Here is a 26,948-nt window from a genome sequence, read left to right as displayed (position 1 = left end):
CACACCCACAGCCAGGTTGGCACTAGGAGGGTGCTGGCTGGCACTGTTAGAGGTGTTACAGTGCTACCTGTGGATGGAGAGGTGCATGGACACACTGCACTATCTGGTTTGCAGGCTTCTCCCTGCCGCCCCTTATCCGCCATACACAATGCATGCCGGTGTGTGCCGGTAATGATGACCGCCTCCCTCCCCCTCACACGCCGCTGCCGCCTCCGAGTGACACAAGGGCCAGACTCTGCGCCTCAGCATCGGGTACCACAGATTCCCGCGCATGCGCGTTGCGGTGCGTGGTGGGGGAGACACCAGGCTGGAGTCGGCGCCGCGCACGCAGCTGGTCCCTCCTTCCCCGATCTCCTGGCCCAGATTTACTAAACAAAGGCTGCAGAGTGTGATCATGCCGGCCGCTTACGTCACTGACCCCGCCCGGAGTGCGGGACTAGTCCTAATCGTCTCTACGTCCCGGAAGTGGGCGGGGCTTCACCGGCGGCCGCAAATTCGGGATTTTAAATGCCCGAAGCGGGACAGCGGGACCCCGGTGCCAAAGCGGGACTGTCCCGCTGAAATCGGGACGGTTGGGAGGTATGCACTAGCAGTGTTTGGTCAGTATTTTACATCAGTATTTGTAAGGCTGCTTTCACACTAGCGTTGGTACGGGGCCATCGCGCTGCGTCGGCCCGACGTACCGACGCATACTGTGAAAAACATGCCCGACGTGGGCAGCGGAAGCAGTCTTAGGACGCTTCCGCTGCCCCATTGCAAGGTCCGGGGAGGAGGGGGCGGAGTTTTGGCCGCACATGCGCGGTCGAAAATGGCGGTCTCGACGCACAAAAAAAGTTACATGTAACGTTTTTTGTGGCGGCGGTGCGCCAAAACACGACGCAGCCGTTGCACGACGGATGCTACGTGTGGCACTGCGTCGCAATTTTTCGCTAATAAAAGTATGTGGAGAAAAAACATCCTGCAAGCACTTTTGCAGGATGCGTTTTTTCTCCAAAACGACGCATAGCGACGTGCAGTGCACGAGGCTAGTGTGAAAGTAGCCTAAGCCAAAACCAGGAGTGGAGTAAAGGAAAAGTATAATAGAAACATATGCACCACTTCTGCATTTATCACCCTCTCCTGGTTTTGGCTTACAAATACTGATGAAAAATCCTGACCAAATACTGATAGTGTGACGGCAGCCTAACTCTGTATATAACGCACGTATTCAGAGTGTTGTACACACAGGATGCAAGTACACGGGTGTACCGGAAACAGACCAGGAAAATGTCTCATTTTTGAGCGGCTTTAAAAAAAAATGACTATAATAACACAAAGTGTCATGTGCCTGGATATATGAGTGCCCAGTGTGAGCTCACTCGTCAGGAAACAGCCGCCTGCTGCCACAGTCCCACAAATGACTCCATGACATAACGGAGCAGCCTCTTCTACCCAACCTGACAAACGTTACTGAAATGGTTAAACAGGGCTGGCGATGCGAGCAGGGCAGGCAGGGCAGTGCTGGTGATCAGGGTGTGGCCGGCAGGGCGGGAGCACTTCTAGCTGCGCACTGGGCTGTGTCTGCCTCTTCTTTCTGCTGCTCGGTCCTCAGGAGCATCTCCTCGCTTATTTCTGGCCATAAACTACAGTAAGTTTCCTTCTACACTTATTGTCTTGATTTCAGGAAGCAGAGTGTGCTGGGCTGAGGAGGCAGCACCATGGCTTGGGGCCTGAGCAAGCAGCAGTGCTGGGCTCCTAGTGTCTGAGGAAGGAGCAGAGCTCAACAGCTGATTGTACAACTTGGCCACTGTGCAGGTTCTCAACTTTTTTGTATCTATGTCTCTCCTCATGGAGCATAAATCTAGTGGGTGCAAGGGATAGAGCCGCACTGGAGTTTAGAGAGCCCTTCTGTGCCCCATATATGAAGACAAAGCTACTCCAGCCCTGTTCTAGGTGGGGTCCATAGTGGAGACTTTGTATTGGGGCCCATGAGCTTCACATTGCTCCTCTGCTGCCTCCAATGTAGCCTTGCTTGCGCTCTACCTTGTGGTCCCAATCTCCGCATCCAGGCAGGGGCCCTGTTGGTTTTTGGAGCTTTCCCACATCCACAGATGATGGTGTACTCACACTTAGGCTGGAGCTCCGCTCACATTGGCTGGAACACAGGTCTGCTAGGTGTGGCTGCTACATACAAGGAATGGGGTGACACTGTGACCCCCGAGGGTGCTACAGCTGTCATAAGCAAGTTGTGAACCGTCCAACGTTGCTAAACTTCTTGTGACTTGCTTGTTGCAGTCACCGTATCCTCTGGGTCCTAATTATTGTGCAGCATGGCAAACTCTAGTTGTATGATGGCATTGTGACCAAAGTTTGTGTAGCCCCCCAGTCTAGTCCCATTGTGGTTTCTGAAATTAGGCTCCTATATGGCCTCGTTCACATGCCTTGTTGCTCACATACGTGTCTGTGTAGAGGTGTTTTTATTTTATTTATTTTTTAGGTTGATTAGCTGGATGTTTTTGGTCCTTGTTTTTTATAAAATCCAGACACCTCTGTTCTCAGTTACAGGGAGGGGGGTCTCTTCTATCTGCTACTAGGTGAAAAACTGCATGTGAGTGCGATCATTGACAGGTTTTTTTTTTTTCTTTCATGCCCTCACTCGCATGAATGTGTGACTTTGATACATAAACAAATCTGAAAAAAAAAATAAAATATGCACTTTTTTTTTTCCACCATCAGTCCACAAAAAAAAATGTAGGTGTGAACATTTGAATGTGTCCATGTTCTGTTCTATCTATCTATGAGTGAATGATCCACAAGAAACCGTGTATGTACACAAGTGCATGTTCTTCCTGAAACAAGCATTTATTGGCGCTCGTTTACCTTCCTTTATGGAGCAATCATCGCCGCTATATGTGATGGAGTGATCGGGAGTCCGTACACTTTCAATGTTGTCCACAGCACATCCCTGTATACACGAGGTGATTCGCTGGTGGCAAACAATGTTCTTACTGTTTGACCGGTCATCAGCCCCTTTAAAAGGTGTTTTTACAAAGTTGTGGCTGAAATTGTTTTTATAATTATTATTATTCAGATAAAGTTAGTTGCGTGTATCAGAATGGGGAGGTTCCTGCTTTTCTGGTATTTTATGCATTTAGCATCAGATTAAAGCTACTTTTACATGGCATTATTTAGATCTGTATTAAGCCGGAACCAGGAGTGGAATCTACATTGAGCACACACTTTGGGCCCATTCCGATATTGGGGATTTATTGGGCACTCGTTCAGCAGAACCTGCGCTCAGCATATTGTAGGGCGGCCTTCTGTCTAGAAAAGCAGGTTGTGTGCCTGCTCTCCATGTAGGAGTCGTATTACTGTAAGTTACACCTGAGCAGGATACCAGGCAGAAATAATGGTTTCTGTAATGTACTCTCTGCTGGGGCCCACGACTTCTCTGCTTATTAGTAAAGGGATCCTGCCACCAGGTTTTTCCCCATATAAAGTGCAGGCAGTGTCTTTCAGCCCTCTGTTACATCATTCTAGAATGCTGTATAATGTCGCCAGTCAGCACAAAGAATAGCTTTTATTGTACTTCCAGGTGGCTCAGTCCAGTCTGACTGGCATCTTCGGTCTTGATCTGCTTCATGTAGATCACGCGTCCTACATCCCACTCCCGCACAAGTGTACTTCTCTCTGTCCTGGCGATCAAAGTACTTTAACCCCTTTCTGACCTCCGGATGGGGTAGTACGTCCGAGGTCAGAACCCACGCTTTGATGCGGGCTCCGGCGGTGAGCCGCATCAAAGCCGGGACATGTCAGTTGTTTTGTAAAGCTGACATAAGCCCGCATTAGGAACGGGTGGAATCACGATCCACCCGCCGCTATTAACTACTTAAATGCCGCTGTCAAACGCTGACAGCGGCATTTTACCGGCGCTTCCAGCCATTAGGCCGGAAATGAGCGCATCGCCAACCCCCGTCACCTGATCGGGGCTCAGCGATGCATCTGCATAGTAACCATAAGGGTCCTTGAGACCTCTATGGTTGCTGATGCCGGATTGCTATGAGTGCCACCCTGTGGTCGGCGCTCCTAGCAATGCATGATTTCAGCTACATAGGAGCGATCTGATGATCGCTGCTATGTAGCTGAGCCGATCGAGTTATGCCAGCTTCTAGCCAGTGGAGGCTACTGAGGCATGGAAAAAGTTAAAAATAAAAAAAATAAAAATAATAAAAAAAAAGATTAACCTGATCGCTAAATGGCGAAGCGAGAAAAAAAATTAGAAATGCCAGAAATGTGGTTTTTTTTTTTTTTTGGTAACCGCGACATTGCATGAAAATGCAATAACGGGCGATCAAAAGAATGTATCTGCACAAAAATAGTATAATTAAAAACATCAGCTCGGCACAAACAAAATAAGCCCTCACCCGACCCGAGATCACGAAAAATGGAGACGCTACGGGTATCGGAAAATGACGCTATTATTATTATTATTTTTTTTTTTTTAAAGTCTGGAATTTTTTTTCACCACAGATAAAAAAGAACCTAGACATGTTTGGTGTCTATAAACTCGTAATGACGTGGAGAATCATAATCGCAGGTCAGTTTTAGCATTTAGTGAACCTAGCAAAAAGGCCAAACAAAAAACAAGTGTGGCATTGCACTTTTTTTGCAATTTCACCGCACTTGGAATTTTTTTCCCGTTTTCCAGTACATGACATGGTAAAACCAATGATGTCGTTCAAAAGGTAAGCAGAGTCCCATGGATTTTGGCCCTCACCAGCCTAAAAATAGCAGCCCGCAGCTGCCCCATAATTGGCACATCCAAAGATGTGCCAATTGTGGCACTTTACCCTGCTCTTCCCACTTGCCCTGTAGCGATGGCAAGTGGGGTTGATGTCACCTTTTGTATTGTCAGGTGACATCAAGCCCACGGCTTAGTAATGGAGAGGCGTCTATAAGACACCTATCCGTTACTAATCTTATAGTTATATGGTAAATACACTGACACTTTATTCTGAGTATTTTAATTGAAATAATGACGGACTCCTTTAAATAGATCTAAATTAAACCATACTTATTGCATCGCCTATTCCACCGACGCCCTTGTCTCCTGGAAGAGAATTAAAATAAAAAAGCAACAATATTCTTACCTAAGATATACATACTGTCCTACTACATTTGAATGCCTTTGGCTGAACGGTGGCATTATACCACCATGCAGCCTGACATCCAGAACACAGCTGAGCTTGGAGATGATGACTGAAGATAACTCGGTCCCCGGCGGTCACGTGCACTGCAGTTCAACTGATCGCGAGAACTACCGTGTACATGTACTTCTGGCTAAAACAGTGTACACCATTATTTAAATTAGTACACGTGTTGTAAGCTGCGTTCCCGCTCTCAATACGAATGTGACTAGGAAGATAATGTGGTTTTAACGCATCTAATGGAAGTATATGGGTTATTTACGTGGTGGAGACTGAGCATCTCCACTACATAAATTGACATGCTGCGGTCTGGAAAGACGCGCCACATGTCCGTCTCCACAGGGAAGCCGGAGGCGTCTCGGCACACAGAGTGGAGGTGGGATTTCTTGAAATCCCATCCACTATGCTGTAACATCTGGCCGCTGCGGTTTGTATGCAGCATCCAACACGCAGCGTTTACTCACCGTGTGAACATACCCTGATCGTACAAAGAAGGCGACTGAGATGCCCACCAGACTGCGCTGTCTGGAAGTATAGTAAAAGCTATCATATTTATGCCTGGGGGACATATACTGTATAAAACATTCCAGTATGCAAAGAGGACTGAAAGATGCAGGTCATTCATTATTTGGGGAAAACCTGGTGATGGGTTCCCTTTAATGTATCTTTGACTTTCCTGTCATTCTCCTGGGGAGCTTCCTGTTAATAAGCAACGCTGCATATTTCATGTATTGTCTCACAGCTGATTACATGACAGAAATGTAGGCTTTTCTCCAAAGACCTTGATTGAAGACAATAGCCATAGCAGCTTTTCCTCTAAACTTTACTGTTCTTCCTTCTACAGCCCCAGAAGCACATCAGAAGCAAAATGGCGAAGGTGAGCTGCCCTTCATTTATTATTGCCAAATCAAATGGTGTATGTATTTATACTGAAAAAAGGAAATAATTCAGCTCACCCTTATGATGGTATTCTCACAGCCCATGAGAATTTTAATCCGAGCACGGAAACGTCTCTGCTTGACGCCAGGTACTTGTGCATGAAAATGAAGGTATCCTGCTCAGGAAATAAAATCAAAAGTCTTTATTTGAACAAGTTTAAAAAAAAAATAAGCTGTTTGACAAACCAGTGCATACCGAAGGAAGGGATGCCTTGAGTAACTGGACGCATTTCGAACACATATAGTCTTCTAAGTCCTCAGTTTCAACCTCAGTTGGTGAAACTGAGGACTAAGAACACTATACGTGTTCGAAACACGTCTAGTTACTAAAGACATCCCTTCCTTCGGTATGCACCGGTTTGTCAAGCAGCTTATTTTTTAACTCGTTCAAATAAAGACTTTTGATTTTATTTCCTGAGCTTCATTTTCATGCACATGTGTGGGACGTACTAAATAGAATGAACATAACTTATAGGTCCAAAGAGATGAAGAGGTATTATAGATTTCTTATGCATCTTGGATATGAAATGAGCATGATTTATATGTAGACAATTAGGAAATCAACACAGATCCCTTATAAACGGGTGTATATTACATTCCCTGACCTTTATAGGTGGGAAATGAACATGAAATATATGTAGATAATAGGAGAATGAACACATATTTCATATAAACGGGTGGTGTATATTATATTCCCTGTGCTTGATAGGTGGGGAATGAACATGAAATACATGTAGATAATAGGAGAATGATCACATATCCTACTATATAATTGTCTAAGGGTCACTTCCGTCTGTCGCGGATATTCATTGGTCGCGGCCTCTGTCTGTCATGGAAACCAGGTCGCTGATTGGTCATGGCAAAACGCTCATGACCAATCAGGGACGGCCATAGTCTGGCAGCGAAATGGCCGCTGCTTTACTGCCCTGCAGTCAGCGCTGAGCGCTCACACAGGGTTAATGCTAGCGTTCATGGACCGCGGTGTAACGCACTCCGTTAACGCAGCTATTAACCCTGTGTGACCAACTTTTTACTATTGATGCTGCGTATGCAGCATTAATAGTAAAAAGATCTAATGTTAAAAATAATAATAATAAAGCGTTATTCTCACCCTCCGACGTGGCACGCTGTCCTCGGCAGTGTAAGCGGCAGGTTCCGGTGCCAAGGATGCTATGCGAGAAGGACCTGCCATGACGTCACGGTCATGTGACCGCGACGTCATCACAGGTCCTGCGCTCATACCAACCCTGGGACCGGAAGCTGCCGTGTACACCGCACACAGGCGCCAGGACTTCAAGGGGCCTTCGGAAGGTGAGTATATGTTTTTTTATTTTAAGTCTTTTTTAACCACGCATATAGTGGCCACATTGCTATATCCTACGTGGGCCTACGTGGCTGTGTGCAATATACTCCGTGGATGCGTGCAATATACTCCGTGGACGCGTGCAATATACTCCGTGGATGCGTGCAATATACTCCGTGGACGCGTGCAATATACTCCGTGGACGCGTGCAATATACTCCGTGGACGCGTGCAATATACTCCGTGGACGCGTGCAATATACTCCGTGGACGCGTGCAATATACTCCGTGGACGCGTGCAATATACTCCGTGGACGCGTGCAATATACTCCGTGGACGCGCATATTCTAGAATACCCGATGCGTTAGAATCGGACCACCATCTAGTCCCATATAAACAGGTGTATATTACATTCCCTGAGCTTTATAGGTGGGAATGAACATGAAATATACAGTATATTTCATGTTCATTCCCCACCTATCAAACACGGGAATATAATCTACACCTGTTTATGTGGGATATGTGTTCATTCCCCTATTAGCTACATAAATTTCATGTTCATTCCCCACCTATAAAGCTCAGAAAATATAATATACATCTGTTTATATGGGATCTGTCAGCAAAGGGGGGAAAAAGCCCGACCAATAAAGTCCCAAATTCAATGTGACATACCAATATATTTATAGTAGCAGCAGCAGGGGTATCAGCACAATGACATTAAAAAAACAACTAAAAGACAGGGACGCCCTCATGGGATATGGGAATGTAGGAAGGAAGGTGACAAAATAAGCATATAATATATGTAATACTAACAGTGTCCAAGAAAAACAAGCAACACGATAAGGAGTTTTCATTATACGAGGACAGAAAGAAAAGGGTATAGTGTCAGTGCACTCCTCTATTTTACATATTCATAAATAGTGAAACAAGATACAACTATATATATATTGCAAAGAAACACTCATCGTGCGCCCATGTACGGTGTGTCACCTAGTAGTGTAGAAAGTATTATAAGAGAACTAATCAGTACTACACTTAAGTCTAGCTCCTTCATCCAAGTGGCGTCCACCCTGACGTGCGCTTCGGCTTCCGCCTTCGTCGTGTAAAGTCAAGGGTAAATCAAGGTTCAATAGTTCCCTATATATGGCTGTGTGTGTTTTATAATTTGGTTTTGTACAATATTGAACAATTTAGGCAGGATTAAAATATACCTGTAGCTTCAGGATAAGCGTGTATGTTAACACTTTCTGGCCATTATTCCTTGAATCGTATATTCTCTTCCCTTTCATATTCTATGTCTGGTTTTCAGTTTCTGAGATATTAGGGTTTTTTTTTTATATATCCACTAAACATAGACAAGAGTGAATCCAGCCTCCTGTCTCTAACAGCAGCCTAGAGTAGATCCTACAGCAGGACTAAGCAGTGTAGCTGTGAATTCAGCCATAGGGGTTGTCTGGTCCTAAACTACAAATCTGCAGTCACTATGTGACTGCAGACTTGAGTTCTCACATCGCACGCTTTGTCCTCCAGTGCTGGCTGTCGTGTGAGTGCAAGTGTGCGATGTACATACTTCTGGACACATTTTTGACTAATGGGCACAGCCTCGCTCAATACAAGTGTGTTGAGCGAGGTTGAAAACAGTCTAATTTGAACGTGGCCGGGAGTATGCATATCACATACTTGTGCTCACGTGATTGCTGGCATCGGACAATCCTCACAGTGTACAATGTGACTGCAGACTTGTAGTTTAGGACTGAACAACCTCTTTACTAAAAACCTGAAGCGTGTTCTGCTCCTCCTTCCCTGCCCTTTCCGTATTGCCATAGACTTCATTAGGCAGCGGAAGACAATTCCTCTGTGAGGTGGTAGTCTGTCTGGTCTTGAGCAGGATATATATATATATATATTTTTTTTTTAGCTGTTTTTCAGTGAATGATGCATACAGGGGAAGGGGTCAGAGGCTTATACATGAAGAAAGAAACTTCGTAATCTTACCTTGTTTGCTTATACTATTGATTTATGCAGTTTGCTGAAACTGTGACTATTTACCATGTCATGACCAAACTACAGCCCTGGTGCCTTTTTTTGTTTTGAACAACAATGAAACTAGATTTAGCTGCAGTCCCTTTTTAAAAAAACAAACAAACGAACAATTACATGTCTGCACAGTTTTTGCTGGAAAATGTCACATCTCAACCATTGTTCCGCTGCAGTGTAAACCCACCCTAAGGGTACTGTCACACAGTGCCATTTTCATCGCTACGACGGTACGATTCGTGACGTTCTAGCGATATCGTTACGATATCGCAGTGTCTGACACGCAGCAGCGATCAGGGACCCTGCTGAGAATCGTACGTCGTAGCAGATCGTATGGAACTTTCTTTCGTCGCTTGATCACCCGCTGACATCGCTGGATCGTTGTGTGTGACAGCGATCCAGCGATGTGTTCGCTTGTAACCAGGGTAAACATCGGGTAACTAAGCGCAGGGCCGCGCTTAGTAACCCGATGTTTACCGTGGTTACCAGCGTAAACGTAAAAAAAACAAACAGTACATACTCACATTCCGGTGTCTGTCCTCCGGCGTCTCAGCTTCTCTGCACTGTGAGCGCCGGCCAGCCAGAAAGCGAGCACAGCGGTGACGTCTGACGTCACCGCTGTGCTTTCCGGCCGCTGTGCTTACATAGTGCAGAGAAGCTGAGACGCCGGAGGACAGACACCGGAATGTAAGTATGTACTGTTTGTTTTTTTTTACGTTTACGCTGGTAACCAGGGTAAACATCGGGTTACTAAGCGCAGCCCTGCGCTTAGTAACCCGATGTTTACCCTGGTTACCCGGGGACTTCGGCATCGCTCCAGCGCCGTGATTGCAACGTGTGACCGCAGTCTACGACGCTGGAGCGATAATCATACGATCGCTGCGACGTCACGGATCGTGCCGTCGTAGCGATCAAAATGGCACTGTGTGACAGTACCCTAAAGGTACCTTCACACTAAACAACTTAACAACGATATCGCTAGCGATCCGTGACGTTGCAGCGTCCTGGATAGCGATATCGTTGTGTTTGACACGCAGCAGCGATCTGGATCCTGCTGTGATGTCGCTGGTCGGAGCTAGGAGGCCAGCACCTTATTTCGTCGCTGGATCTCCCGCAGACATCGCTGGATCGGTGTGTGTGACACCGATCCAGCGATGTCTTCACTGGTAACCAGGGTAAACATCGGGTTACTAAGCGCAGGGCCACGCTTAGTAACCCGATATTTACCTTGGTTACCAGCGTAAGTAAAAAAAACAAACACTACATACTTACCTTCCGCTGTCTGTCCCCCGGCGCTGTGCTTCTCTGCACTGTGTAAGTGCCAGCCGGAAAGCAGGGCACAGCGGTGACGGCACAGCGGTGACGTCACCGCTCTGCTTTCCGGCCGCTGTGCTTACACAGTGCAGAGAAGCAGAACGCCGGGGGACAGACAGCGGAAGGTAAGTATGTAGTGTTTGTTTTTTTTAAACTTTTACGCTGGTAACCAGGGTAAACATCGGGTTACTAAGCGCGGCCCTACGCTTAGTAACCCGATGTTTACCCTGGTTACCTGGGGACTTCGGCATCGTTGGTCGCTGGAGAGCTGTCTGTGTGACAGCTCTCCAGCGACCACACAGCGACGCTGCAGCGATCGGGATCGTTGTCTGGATCGCTGCAGCGTCGCTAAATGTGACGGTACCTTAAGATCTCATTCACACACATCCGTGTTTGACGTGTCCTATCAGTTTCTTTTTACAGATAGAACTTGTACTCATTATAATATATGGTGCTTTTCACTGTCTGGGCAAAACTGATAGAGACGTCATGTCTGCTTGGATTTTTTTTTTTTTCTCCCGACTGCTCTGATTACAAGTAGGTTTTGAAAAACTACGGATGGCATCCATGTTCCATCTGTATTTAACACTGCAAAATATTGAGGCTTTTTATAAGTGATCCATCCTTGAAGAAGAAGAATAATATTTCACCTACGTGTTTAAATATGAAGTGTGACTGAGGCCTAAAGGAGACGTAATAAAGCTGTCTGTCGAGCTTGTAATTCACAATCAAGAGGCAAAGAAATGGAGCACAAACCTGGTCCTTGTTAATTTTTTTTTCTTGTGTTTTTTTTTTTGTGTTTTTTTTCCTTTTAATTCATATTAAGAGGACATCCACATCTTCATAAAGTGCGGTGTGTGAAACGGCTGTAGTCTGTCGGGTTCTTTTCACCTGCACACCGCACTTTATCAAGATGTGGATGTCCTCTTAATATGAATTAAAAGAAAATGTAACAACAAGGACCGGGTGAGTGCTGCATTTCTTTGCCTCTTGTCTGTGAATTATACGAATACCTTCTGTGTGCATGCACCACCGAGTCTTTAGGCAAAGCACTTATTCAGCTGTTTGGTGCCTAAATCTCTGAAACTTACTATATCAAGCTTGTGTTCAGTGGATGGCTGACACATAAATTTCCATATTGGTTGTAATTCACTTTTTCTGGACTCGTATCTAGAAAGCATAAAATATGAGAAAAGCAAAACCGGCCAGCTCACTGTGCACTAGAAGTGTGGTGGTCATGGGCTCATCCAGGGAACATCTGTGTCGAGGGAGCACAGAGTAACTGGGCCGATTCTCACACTGCGCTCTCACATCCCAAAAGTACATAATTTATATTCCGTATTTGTAGAAATGGCTTATCGCTTTTTCTGCTGTAGGTCTTGTTGGTCATGTTTTAACAAGAAATTGAATCAAATATTGACTTTAAATTAAATACTCTTTAGGACGGTGTGTAAGGCCACTTTCACCCATCAGTTTTTGTTTTTTTTGCCGTCAGTCACAATCTGTTGGATCCATCGCAGATTGTGAAAAACTGATGCAACAGATCCGGTTTTTTTTTTCACCGGATCCGACTAACTGATCTGGCTAATTGGATCCTTAAAAAAAAAAAAAAAAAAATAAGAGAATAATCAGTTTAAAAAATGGAATCCATCCCAGGATTCAGTCACTTGACGGATGCGGCGCCCATAGGCTTTCATTCGAGCAAACGATGGACGGCGACGGATCCGTTGCTGTCCGTTTTTTCGACTTACACAAAAAACGTTTCTTTGTCCGTTACCGCTGGACAAACACTTTTCGCCGGATAAACAATTTTCAACAGATCTGGCGAACGACTGATGAAACGTGAGGTCATCCATCGCACTCCGTCGCTAATACAAGTCTAAGAGGAAAAAAAACGGATCCGGCGGCATCACTCGCCGGATCCATATTTCTTATTTATTTTTTTTTTTTTTAATGTTAACCGCCATGTTATTTCCTCAGAGCTCTGCTGAGATCTGCTCATGTTGACGTCTTCAGTTCATTCTCTTAGCAAAATAATTCTGCAATGTGAACCCACCCAATAGAAAAGCGGCTGAGCTCCATTACTAGGGCAATGCTCAGTGTGACCACTAACCCCATCAGTGCTGTAGTATAGAAACCATACACCAGCTGCGCTTTCAGAATTATCTGTGCAAATAATGCTCTGGGAAATGTACTTGTCCAAGTTCCTAATAACATACTGTCTGACTTTACCATCGGAACGGTTTTAGTGGAACAGTTTATAGTTCTCTAGCATGTAGGTCAAAGCAAATAAAACTGAAAGCTGGAATTTTGAGAAAGTACACCCCGCCTTTCCTTGGGCTGTGTCTGGCACCGCAGCTCAGCCTCATTAATCCAGTCAGAAAAACTTTTGGGAACACGTAAGACCTCGACTAGTGCACACGAATTACCACACTGTAATAACTCCATTCAACTGCTATAGGTTGTGGCAAGAAATCTTTCCTGGTTTCTCAAAATTCAAGTGCATATAAATATTTGAAGCACTATCAATATGTAAAGCGCCACTTAAGCTTTTTTTTGTTTGTTTCAGCGCTGGAGTGGTGTTACTAATGCAAGATCACTGCACCTAGTAGTGTAGTACTTGCCACTCGCTGTCTTCAGCTCTTCTTGCTCTGGTCCAAAGGCACCATTTTGTGACCGCAAGGTCTGACTTAACAGAAGTCACAAGCTCTCAATGGAAGTCTGAGAGCCACAATGAGGCCTGAAGGAGGCTGTCAGACTTGCCTAGATAAGTGACCTCCGCCTCACTCCATAAAACACTGTAGAGATCTGGTAGGTCACAAACTGTTGGAGACCGACAGGAGTGGCGCTGATGACAGGCAAGTATGAGAGTAGAGGCAGGGAACTTAGATTTGTAACACCACTAAGCGCTGCAATAAAAAAAAATTGCTTTTAACCTGCAGATATGGGGTTAATAGCATTCTAAAGTCGTGTGGCTGCCGAGAGGAAATTAACTTTAATAGTCCCACCAACCTTTTGGCTTTCAGTTATAGAGACACGGCTTCAGTCACTGTGTACGGAGTCAGCTATAGCCACGACACTGACTGTCAGCTGACTCAGCAGTGCATCGATTAGGCCTCTTTCACACTTCGTCTTTCAGCTCCCGTCACAATCCGTCGATCTTTGAGAATACAGGATCCTGCAAAAAAAATTTGCAGGATTTTGCATTTGCTCTTAGACTTGTATTAGCAACGGATAGCCATCCGTTTTCATCCGTCGTGCACTGGATCCTGCATAAAAATAACGGTCCGTCGAGTAAAGCTTTTTTTCTGCACGTCGGAAAATCGGTCCTTGACGCATCCTGCGCTGCCAGTCACTGGCTACAATGGAAGCCTATGGGCGCAGGATGCGTCGCTGACTCTGAAAACCAAGAATCCAGCGACGGGTCCCGCCTTTTCAAACTGAGCACGCCTGGAAGAATTTCTGTCAGGGAAATTCTCTTACTCGCTTTCTCTTTTTACTATTGATGCTGCCTATGCAGCATCAATAGTAACAAGATATTATAATAATAATAATAAAAAAATAAATAAATAAAAAATCGCAATATTCTCACCTACCGGCGTTCCCGCGCAGCGTCACCGATGCTCCCGGCAGCTAGCGTTCCTAGTACTACATTGCGAGAAGTCACTTTTTTTTTTTTTTTTTTTTTTTTTTTCTTAATTAATTTTTTTTTTAACCTGGTTTGAGTTGTGTATGCGTTTTCGCAGCGGAAAACCACTGCGAAGACGCATACACAACAGGTGCACGTAGGCTCGATGGGTCTGTCAAAGACTGGCCCAGTGCACACGTTTTCCACAATCTGCACAGGATCCGTCATTTCAACGTCTTGGCGGATCCTGTGCAGATTTGGAAGACGGAAGTGTGAAAGAAGCCTGAGCCGGCTGTCAGTTGGTGCTGTGGTTACAGCTGCCACTCGCTCTGTAGAAGTAGGTGACTGAACCTGTGCACCCCTATGACTGAAAGCTGAAGGCTGCCGTGTGGAACTCAAAATAATCGGGCAGCCAGACTTTCAGTGTACCAGCTGCCATAAGGTAATGGCAATATAATCATTTGTACTAAAGAAGCAAGGTTGATCGGATTACTGTGTATTTGTCTCATTTCTAGATGAGTGGCTTTGTTGTTAACCCTATGTAATTTTAATGGAATCTGACTTGGGATATTGTACTCCCTTTTTTTTTTTAACCTAGTCAGTTATCACACTGGTTGAGGTGTGTGTTTTATAGCAATCCCATTAACTACAGGTGGTACGCTCCTGTTGAGCCTTGTTTAAGCTCTTGACAATGTCCGCATCTATAAATGGCAGTTTTTGCCTGTTGTGACACTTCTGTTTCTGTATTTGACCAAAAAAGATGGTATTTCTATGGCAGGTTCATGGTAGAAAAGCCATTATGACACGCATTTTTCACTATGGGTGTTTCTGTAAAAGTAACATGTTGCTATTTTGGGCTATAATTGTCCAGATCCTCACAATTTATTTTGATAATGAGGAACTATGGTAATCACTGGAGTATGTTGTGTACTTCACTTAATCATTGAAAAGTGACTTGGGGAAAACTTCCATAATTTCATGGGCTTCACGCAGCACAATGCGGAGCTGTTTGGTGGGCAAGGTTGGCAGAAAGTGGGGATTAATCAGTCTTGTGCCATGCATCTGTCTGGCCCAATGCACTGCCAACCACCTCAGCATTTATGCACAAAGATATACGCATCTACTGGTAAATCATAAGAGAAAAGTAGAATGGCACTAAGAAACAGTCTACTTACTGGTGGAGTAGGTGGACTCTTGAGTCAGCGACACCTTACTGGGTGAGATCACGGTGATGAAGGTGCTTGTTTGAAGAAACACACATGTAGTAATCCAAGAATGAAGAAAAAAAAAAAAGGAACACTCTCTTTATCGTGTCATAAAAACCTTAGTCCTTTATTTACGAATACTTTCCATGGACAAGGTGTATAAGGGCAGGACAAATGCGGGCATGCAGGCAAAAGAACAGGACTACAGCCGTCTTGCGTATAACACTTTCATCTGGACCCTTGGAAGCGTGTTATATGTGAAGCGGCTGTAGTCAAGTTCTTTTGCCTGCATGCACCCATTTGTCTTGCCCTTATACACCTTGTCCATGGAAAGTATTCGTAAATAAAGGACTAACTAAGGTTTTTATGACAAAGCGTAGCGCTGCTGCTTTTTTTTTTTTTTTTCTTCATTCTTGGATTACTACATATAAGTATCTACTAATGGGACTGTCAGCACAGAATGACTGTTCAAACTAAGCCACACTGCTCGGTATTTAAGGGCGGGTCCAACCATTTAAATACACCTTCCCACCTGCTTCTTGTCCCTTTTATCTCCACCACCGTCTCATTTGATATCTCTGCCTTCATACGGCCAGAGAAAGGTAGAGAGGTGGGAAGGTGCATATACTGACTGACTGCCCTCACCAAGAAGCACTGACCTCCTGGGCTTGGTTTGAACCGTCATTCTGTGCTGATAGTCCCTTTTGAAGGGGTTGTCCACTACTTGGACCATCCAGTCTCAATCAGTGTTTACACCAGTAAGGCTACATTCACACTTCCGTCGTGGGGCCTCCTTCGCAATCCGTCGTTTTGGGAAAAAAACGGATCCTGCAAATGTGCTTGCAAGATTCGGTTTTTTTTTCCCCGTACACTTGTATTAGTGACGGATTGCCACATGCGTCGTGTTTTGGCGGACCGTCGGCACAAAAAAACGTTCCATGTAACTTTTTTGTGCGTCGCGTCCACCATTTTCGACCGTGCATGCGCGGCCGGAACTCCGCCCCCTCCTCTCCGGACTGCAGAATGGGCAGCGGATGCGTTGAAAAACTGCATCCGCTGCCCCCGTTGTGCATTTATTTCACAACGTCCGTCAGTACGTCGGGCCGACGCATGGCGACGGCCCCGTACCGACGGAAGTGTGAAAGTGGCCTAAAATAACACTTCTGCTCAGTCAGTGCTGTTCCAGCAGTGTCGGCACGCTCTCTCCCAGTGCTTGTGTGAGATTGTCACACGAGCCCTGCACCAGATTCACTTTCCCGCTTTCGGACGTATCATACATCAAGAGGAAGTGAGCGGACTCCAGATGGACCCCATAGTAATCGGTGTGGTCCCACTGGTGCATGCTTCCTTATGGCACACAGTATTGTGTATATTTTTATCTGCATCTATAAACTTTAATGGGGACTGGTCTGACATGGATCACAAATACGATAAGTAATCGGACTAATTAGTGACAGACACTGATGTTGTTGGGAGGCTGAGTTTGTAGCTTCCATTAGGACATCTCTGCTGACAGTTCCTGATGTGTTTATTCTGAGACATTAGCAACCGCATGCGCTAATGATTATTTCTGTGGTTTCATCATGCTCCCTGAAAGAACTGCAATCCTTGTTACCGAGCTCGTCGTTCTCAAAGCTTTGTGCTACCAAGATTCTAAAATGTATGTATTCTTCTCCATAATGGTCATATTTGGGTCCCACCCATGAAAGTGACCTTGTTCTGTAATATTTCCTAATGGCTGCCTTCACGGCTCTAATGAGCCTGCAGCTGCTTATTTCAGTTCCTCAGAGAGGATACTGGTGATGCAATAAACTGTAAAATGTTTACTGTACTTAGGATCCCTGAGGCGGAAGCAGGAGAACCTGTGTGCTGAAATCACTATGTGCCCACATCCCCGTGTTAAAGGGGATGTCCACTCTAAAGTAAATTCTGTAGTTACTGTGAGCCTGTGGAATTGTACTGTGCAATGCTCCCACTGTGACGATTCCCCTATATGACCTGTACGAGTGGGCAGTCATGTGACTTCCATACTGACTAGACCCCTACACTTCTCTACTAGTGGGAGAAGCCAGATGAGACTTGTCAGCATGTGACCACATATAAAGTACAGACCAAAAGTTTGGACACACCTTCTCATTTAAAGATTTTTTTTCTTCTGTATTTTCATGACTATGAAAATTGTACATTCACGCTGAAGGCATCAAAACTATGAATTAACAAATGTGGAATTATATACTTAACAAAAAAGTGTGAAACAACTGAAAATATGTCTTATATTCTAGGTTCTTTAAAGTAGCCACCTTTTGCTTTGACTGCTTTGCGCACTTTTGGCATTCTCTTGATGAGCTTCAAGAGGTAGTCACCGGGAATGGTCTTCCAACAATCTTGAAGGAGTTCCCAAAGATGCTTAGCACTTGTTGGCCCTTTTGCCTTCACTCTGCGGTCCGGCTCACCCCAAACCATCTCTATTGGTTACATAGTTACATAGTTATTAAGGTTGAAGGAAGACTGTAAGTCCATCTAGTTCAACCCATAGCCTAACCTAACATGCCCTAACATGTTGATCCAGGGGAAGGCAAAAAAACCCCATGTGGCAAAGAGTAACTCCACCATGGGGAAAAAAATTCCTTCCCGACTCCACATACGGCAATCAGACTAGTTCCCTGGATCAACGCCTTATCAAGGAATCTAGTGTATATACCCTGTAACATTATACTTTTCCAGAAAGGTATCCAGTCCCCTCTTAAATTTAATTAATGAATCACTCATTACAACATCATACGGCAGAGAGTTCCATAGTCTCACTGCTCTTACAGTAAAGAATCCGCGTCTGTTATTATGCTTAAACCTTCTTTCCTCCAGACGTAGAGGATGCCCCCTTGTCCCTGTCTCAGGTCTATGATTAAAAAGATCACCAGAAAGGTCTTTGTACTGTCCCCTCATATATTTATACATTAAAATAAGATCACCCCTTAGTCTTCGTTTTTCCAAACTAAATAGCCCCAAGTGTAATAACCTATCTTGGTATTGCAGACCCCCCAGTCCTCTAATAACCTTGGTCGCTCTTCTCTGCACCCGCTCCAGTTCAGCTATGTCTTTCTTATTGTTAAGTCCTTCTCAGTCCCTGGCTTACTAACTGTAGGAATCCCATAGAAATGACACGCAGCACAAAAGGTTGTGTGATCATATACAGGGAAAGCCCAGGAGCACATCTCTGCCTCACTGGGCGCTCACCCCTCCTTTATAGCAATAAGTTAGACATTTTACAGACATGCGCACAAGCGCTCATATTTCACTTACAAAAACAGTCTATATTAGAGATAAGGCACAGCTTCTGGTATTTAGGTAAGAGGTTACATCAGTCAAGAAGGAATGCGTCCATAAAAAGAAATGTCAACCTTACTTAAGTTTCCTGATAAGAAGCCAGATGTCTCAGGAGAAAAGACACAATGGATTCTTTCAGTCTGATCTCTACAATTCCCCCCTTTGACATATTCTTTTTTTATTACCATAGGGCCAAAGACAAAGCCTTTATTTTTGGTATTACACATGTACACACTTATATTATTAATAAGAGAATCAAATCTAGTATTAATTCTTCTATCGCAAATTATTTTCTTCTTTAGCAGTATACTAAAATATAAAAACAAAAATTAGTACAGTAATAATTAGAATCACTAGAGGATAACATAAGAATAAAGGAAAAAAAAACTTTATACTCTTGCATCTATTACACAAAGTTTATCTGTGCATACTGAGATACCCTTGAGCACAATCTGGAATAGTACGTATATGACTACAATAATCATAACTATATGTATTATGCTCTGCATAATCCCAGCAACCCACCCACCGATTCCTCTGAACCAGTTGGCTGGGTTAAGAAAAGAAAAGGTATCTGACTACCAGTTATCCTTATTCTGGTCATTATCTTTGTCATACTGATCTCTGAGTCGTTGTACGTCCTTTAATTTAAATGTCATACTCATCAGATTCATTACAAACCAGGTTCCCCGGTTTGCTTGTACAATCGCTTGCATTACCTTGAGGGAACAACTCAGAATGTTCCCAATTTCTATTGTGTATGTATCTTTCCAATACTACAGGTTTGAAGGCATCAGAGGAAGGGACGGTTGTACTGAAACTGAGCTGTAGATTTTCAGTGGGGACCTGTCCTAGATCAGTTAATCCAGTCTTATTCCTAGGTACCCATTTTCCTCCCCTGAATGCTAAATATTGTAGATGTGTATTACTCCCTGAGAGATTACCCTGCCACCAAAGAAATTCTACCCATCCCACAATTGGTATGGCGATTGTAGTATTCCACAGCCTAGCATTACCAGTTTGGTTGTTGGCCAGGTTGTCTGAACAATTAGGCCAAGCGAATATTTCTTCTGCTGATACGGGAACTGCTAGAAAAGGTATACTTGTGGCTGATACCGGTGAATGGGTACAGATCCAACAATCTGCCAGGGGTTGTGTATTATTTAACAAGTCATGCACTAATTTTCTATGATGTTGTACGAATCTATTGTTCAAAGGGGTTAGAGAATTTAGTCTTTCCCATGCCTTTGTCGTGGTTAATACTATTAACATCAATATCATGAGTTTTGTACTGCTTTTTTGCAGTGGCTTGCATGTATCCATGATGCCTTTCCTTCAAGCTTGACTGATGTAGGTGTTGTCAACAGGACTTGGAAGGGTCCGTCAAATCTTGGTTCAAGAGCCTTTCTGGTGTGTCTTTTTACATAGACTTGATCACCTGGTTCCAACTTGTGACTTCCTTCAATGTTGTCAGGATCTGGAAGGGAAGCAAAAACTTGTGCATGCACCTTAGTTAATTTGTTTCTGAAGATTTTGCACATAAGAAGTCAATGACTCAATATTTAACACAAGTTGTTGTGGAAAATAACATCCTAAATTGGCAGTCCTGCCAAACAAAATTTCATATGGAGACAGTTTAGTCTTACCCCTTGGGGTATTGCGTATTGAGTAAAGGGCCAGTGGAAGGCATTCTGTCCAAGGCTTTCCTGTTTCAGCCATGGCTTTCTGTATTTTTAATTTTAAAGTTCCATTCATGCGTTCCACCTTACCAGAACTTTGAGGATGGTATGGAGTGTGTAACTGACTTTCAACACCCAACATTTTCAGTACATTTTGAAATATTTCTCCAGTGAAATGAGTACCCCTATCTGACTCGATCACTTCAGGGAGACCGTAACGGGGTATCAGTTCGGCAACTAGCTTTACAGCAGTGTTTTTAGCTGAAGCCTTCCGAACTGGATAGGCCTCTGGCCACCCTGAGAACATGTCCACACACACCAACACATACTCATACCCATTACTTTTTGGCAGCTGGATAAAGTCTATTTGTAATCGCTGAAACGGATAGAGAGGTCGGACGTGGTGCTTCATAGGGGTCTTTGTCGTCTGTCCGGGATTATGTGCCAGGCATATAACGCATGCAGCACAATAGTCTCTTGCGTAGTTGCCAAAACCTGGAGCCAACCAGACTTGCTTTGCCAGTAGTGTCATTGCATTTGCAGACACATGAGTAGGGTGGTGTAGTCCACCAACTACAATCGGGTACCAGGCTCTAGGTAGACATATTAGTCCATCTTTCTTCCAAATTCCTGCTTGTTCTTCTGCCCCTTCCTTTTTCCACCTGTCCCTCTCCTCTTCTCCTGCATCTTCCTGTGCTTGTCTCAGTCTATCTTCAGTATTTTCTGTGGGGTTTACAGTATGAACCTGCTGTAAGGGTTTGACTGCTGCTGCTTTGGCTGCTTTATCAGCCCTATCATTTCCCCTAGATTCCCTAGTGTCGAGTCTCACATGTGCAGCTACCTTAATTACTGCTACTTCTTTTGTTTCTTGTGCAGCCTCTAAGATCTGTTTGATCAGAGAAGCATGTTTTACAGGTTGGCCTGATGCTGTCATGTAACCTCTAGCTCTCCAGATTACTCCAAAGTCAAACACAATACCATGTGCATACCTAGAATCAGTGTATATATTAGCTGTCTGATTCTCAGCTATTTTTAGCGCTTCGATCAATGCTGTTAGTTCTGCTTCTTGTGCAGACTGTTTTGGTGGAAGTGGTTCTGCTTTGAGAGTTTCAGATTCTGACACAACTGCATACCCTGTATGAAAGTTACCTGTGTCATCTGCAAACCTACTACCGTCTATAAACAGCTCTAAATCTGGATTTTGAAGTGGTGTTTCGGATACATTGGGTAAGCCTACCGTTTCTTGTAAAATGAGCTCTGTACAATCATGTGTGTCTGTAGGGAAAAAATTTGCGTGTGGATCAGTGTCCTTATTCCCCCCTTCAGACTCGAGAGGTAGCAGTGTAGCTAAATTGAGAGTCTGAAGCCTAGCAAATGTGATAGTAGAGGGGAGCAGCAAAGAACACTGTAGCCGCAAATGTCTGGCCATGGAAATGTGTTTTGGTTGGACCTGGTTTAATATCCCATAAACATCATGCGTAGTTTGAACTGTGAGTGGATACTCTAGGACAATTTCTGATGCTTTGTCCAACAATAGTGAGACAGCAACAACTACACGTACACAGGTTGGCGCTGCTTTAGCTACTGGATCTAACCTTGCTGAAAGATATGCAATTGGTCTTTGTTTCCCTGCATGCTTCTGGGTAAGAACTCCTGTAGCATGAGAATCAACTTCTGCAGCCATAAGCTGAAATGGTTTGGTGTAGTCTGGTAGCCCTAACGCTGGAGCTGAAACAAGGGCATCTTTTAATTGTTGGAACGAAATCTGACCACCTTTTGTCAACAAATAAGGTTCACTTTTTACACAGTCATACAGTGGTTGCATTAGTTGACTGGCATGTATAATCCATTGTCTACAATGAGACACTATTCCTAAAAATGCTCGTAGCTGTTTATGATTTCTAGGCTCATTCATCTGTCTTATTGCTTCAGTTCTTTGAGGTGTAAGATGCTTTTTACCTTGAGAAATGCAATGACCTAGAAAGACCACTTTGATCTGACAAACTTGTAGCTTTTGTCTATTCACTTTACACCCTTCTTTTTCTAGAAAACATAGTAAACTCACAGTGGACCTTTCTGCAGTTTCTAGATCTGGGCAGCAAAGTAGTAGGTCATCCACATACTGCAAAATTACTACCTGTGGTTCAGGTTCAAACCTCTGAAGGACTGTTTGTAGGGCATTTGAATAAAGAGTAGGGGAGTGTATCATTCCCTGTGGAAGGCGTGTCCACGCCAACTGTTTGCCCTTAAATGTAAATGCAAACAAATGCCAACTATCTTGGTGTAAAGGAACCAAGAAAAATGCATTTGAAAGATCTATTACAGTAAACACTTGAGAACTGGCTGGTATCTGTGATAGTAACGTATGAGGATTGGGTACAACTGGGGTGATTGGATCTAGAACTTTGTTTATTTCTCTTAGATCATGTACCATACGATATTTGGGCATAGAACCCTTATCAAGAGTTCTCTTCTTGACTGGATACAGAGGAGTGTTAGCAGGTGATTGTATCTCTACCAAAACTCCTTTCTCTCTATATCCCTCTATCTGTTTTGTAATCGCTAATTCCTGCTGGGCACTCACAGGGTATTGTCTGAGCTGTGGGAGAACAGTTCCTGGTTGCACAGATAATTTTACAGGAGAAATATGCAATAATCCCACATCAGTGTCACCCTGTGCCCACAGTGTTTCTGGGATCATTGAGAGGTCTAGATCTGTGGTGTACTCTTTTTCTTCAGTATAATCCTCAAAAGCCTGAATTCTAACATATTGTTCTAATGTTTCTGCATCATCAGGGATAGTCAGCATAACTGTGCCATCTTCCCTAAAATTGATGTTAGCTTCTAATTTCTTTAGTACATCAGTTCCTAACAGACATGTTGGGGCACCTCTGGCATACAAAAATCTGGATGCAAAACATTTAGGTCCTAATGAGACCTCTAGGGGAACAGTATATGGCAGTGTTCGAATTACCCCATCATAACCCTCAGCAAAAGTTGTTTGTTCTGAAATATCTTCCGGATTCGGAAGAAAATCTTGATTCAAAATTGAGGAAGTTGCACCTGTATCTATCAAAAATGGAATCTCTCTCCCCCCCCCACATTCACCTGTATCATAGGTCTTCTAGCTGGTAGGGAAGTTTGTAACACATCGAGTCAATCTGAATCTGGTATGGGACCATCTATGATGGTAGATTTCTGCTGGTTGTCCGTTTGGGGAGGGTTATTTCTGGGAACAAATTTGCCTGACTTTATATCTGCCAACTTCTTCCTGCACTCTCTTTGGAAATGACCTGGCTTTTTACAGTAGTGGCAAGGAAAATTGTGTCTCACTCTTCCTCCTGTATTAGCTTGTGCTATTCGAACAGGCTTACGATTCTCTCTCATATCCATGACTATTCCTAAACATCGTTGTTTCACAATATTTGGTTGTTCAATTGTTCTCCAATCTGGAGTAGAGGATTTAAATTTTTCTCTGATTTTCGGATCTAGCCCCTCTATTAATTGTTTTGTAAAAAGTCTCCTTACTGAAGCATCAGTCAAATCCAATCCTTCATCCCTAAAGCTATTTTCTAGTTCTTGACTATATTCTTCAATACTTTGCCCAAATTTCTGCATAATCACACCTGTAGACCCCCTTTCCCTCTGTTTTCCTCTCATGAAAATTATTAATGCCTCTGTGAACTGGGTACCTGATGCTTCTGTCTGTAAGGCACCCCCTTCTGCCACTGGTCTATTGGGCTGTAGGTGTGTCAATAATTCCTGAAAAAGTCCGGGGGACATTTTCATTCTACATAATTCTTCCCCGTCCGCCCAGACCCCAGCATGAGTCTGCATGATTTGTTGTATATACTGCGCAAATCGGATAGGATATTGAGTGGGATCAGGCGCATTATGCAGGAGGGACATACCCTCAGCAGGGGACCAAGGAAAGTATCGTCTGGTCTGGTGATATCTGGTGTTCATTACCCCGTCAGCACCAGGTTCCCTAAAGGGTCTTGGTACTACCCTAACAGGGGCAAGTACAGCGCCATATCTAGGTGTACCACAGGCTAGGCAATCATTTCTCCAATCTGGATTTTGTTGTCCACAGTGTGAACATTCCCATCCTCCTACCCCACCAAGATTGGGATACAAGGCTGGAAATTGTTTTCCTCCTTCTGCTCTTCCAGATGGTACAAATGATTGGGCTTTTGGATCTAGGTAAGGTGGCGGGATTATGTCACAACTTTTTCCCTTCCCCATGATCCATTTGGAAGTGTCTGGATCGTACTTCCAATTCTCCTCTTTAGCTGTTTTTGAGACCTCTATCATACAGTGTATGATTTCTTCCCACCCATTGTCTTTGATAATTCCACCTCGTTCTTTACTCAGTTTTTCCCATTCTGTACTAAACATAAGTGCTTCTGAAATTCCCAATTTTCCTCTTACCCTTCTAATCTGCCTTCTGACTGTCTTTCCACATCTTTCCTGTATGATATCTGCTGCTTCCACTTGTCCTAAGACAGTTTTGGTCTGTTTATTTCCCATTTTTCTTTTCAATATTAGCTATGACTACCCTAGGTGACGTTTGGACAATCACTTACTCTATGGTGATGTCTCGTTGCCTTCTCTCCTACGGAGCTAAAATATTGAAGGGCTTGTCTGCTCCGTTTCTTCTAATATGCAGGACGTACTTAAGTGCTATTATGCACGCAAACAGACCCAGCAACACCATACAGATCACAAAACTTTCTGTGTCAGTTAGCATACTTGTCCCAGGCTCATGAAACCGCGTCCTGGGCTCATTCTATCAAACCTTATCCAGAAATGAAGGAGGTTAAGCACTTAATTGAGAATCAAGCATGGGCGGAGGTCTCCCAGAAGGACGCAACAACATGACCCAGTTAGGCTGACTTCCATGTATAAGGCTTATACCCCAACTATTTCGGCTTATTTTTCTACGCACTTTTGCTCTTCTTTCACAACATACCACAACCTTCACACTGTTCACACACTGCCAGGGACAGGACTCATAAGTCTATACAATATGGTAACCCGAGTTTTATAGGTATCTACTCACTACTAGACTAACCCAGCGTGACACGGCTCATAGAGATCTTTCGGATAATACAGGGCAGATAAAAGAGAACTAATAATGTCTCTTACCTGGCCAGGTTTTTCAGTTCATTTGCCGTCCATTATCCCAGATCTCCGTTGTCCGTATCCGCAGGTAAATCTCGAGCAAATACTCTCACCTCAGGTCCCTGTTCGGTGCGCCAAAGTAATGTTAAGTCCTTCTCAGTCCCTGGCTTACTAACTGTAGGAATCCCATAGAAATGACACGCAGCACAAAAGGTTGTGTGATCATATACAGGGAAAGCCCAGGAGCACATCTCTGCCTCACTGGGCGCTCACCCCTCCTTTATAGCAATAAGTTAGACATTTTACAGACATGCGCACAAGCGCTCATATTTCACTTACAAAAACAGTCTATATTAGAGATAAGGCACAGCTTCTGGTATTTAGGTAAGAGGTTACATCAGTCAAGAAGGAATGCGTCCATAAAAAGAAATGTCAACCTTACTTAAGTTTCCTGATAAGAAGCCAGATGTCTCAGGAGAAAAGACACAATGGATTCTTTTAGTCTGATCTCTACATTATACACCGGAGACCAGAACTGTGCACAGTATTCTAAGTGTGGTCGAACTAGTGACTTGTATAGAGGTAAAATTATGTTCTCCTCATGAGCATCTATGCCTCTTTTAATACATCCCATTATTTTATTTGCCTTTGTAGCAGCTGCCTGACACTGGCCACTGAATATGAGTTTGTCATCCACCCATACACCCAGGTCTTTTTCATTGACGGTTTTGCCCAGAGTTTTAGAATTAAGCACATAGTTATACATCTTATTACTTCTACCCAAGTGCATGACCTTACATTTATCCCCATTAAAGCTCATTTGCCATTTATCAGCCCAAGCTTCTAGTTTACATAAATCATCCTGTAATATAAAATTGTCCTCCCCTGTATTGATTACCCTGCAGAGTTTAGTGTCATCTGCAAATATTGAAATTCTACTCTGAATGCCCCCTACAAGGTCATTAATAAATATGTTAAAAAGAAGAGGGCCCAATACTGACCCCTGTGGTACCCCACTGCTAACCGTGACCCAGTCCGAGTGTGCTCCATTAATAACCACCCTTTGTTTCCGATCCCTGAGCCAGCTCTCAACCCACTTACACATATTTTCCCCTATCCCCATTACTCTCATTTTATGGAACAACCTTTTGTGTGGCACCGTATCAAAAGCTTTGGAAAAGTCCATATATACTACGTCCACTGGGTTCCCTT

The 26,948-nt window shown here is 43.9% G+C and overlaps 1 protein-coding gene across 1 annotated transcript in view; it reads left to right on the top strand.

Moving 5' to 3' along the window:
- The first annotated feature begins 1,221 nt into the window (after positions 1 to 1,221).
- Positions 1,222 to 26,948, top strand: part of ANXA5 (annexin A5) — a 71,029-nt gene continuing 45,302 nt past the window's right edge. The window contains exons 1-2 of the mRNA XM_077279034.1: positions 1,222 to 1,627; positions 6,031 to 6,063. Of these exons, the coding sequence (XP_077135149.1) occupies positions 6,055 to 6,063 (9 nt within the window). The 5' untranslated portion in view covers positions 1,222 to 1,627; positions 6,031 to 6,054. The remainder of the gene's footprint in view (positions 1,628 to 6,030; positions 6,064 to 26,948) is intronic.

Source organism: Ranitomeya variabilis, chromosome 1, assembly GCF_051348905.1.
Source record: "Ranitomeya variabilis isolate aRanVar5 chromosome 1, aRanVar5.hap1, whole genome shotgun sequence".
Lineage (NCBI taxonomy): Eukaryota > Metazoa > Chordata > Amphibia > Anura > Dendrobatidae > Ranitomeya > Ranitomeya variabilis.
This window is presented reverse-complemented; position numbering and strand designations above follow the sequence as displayed.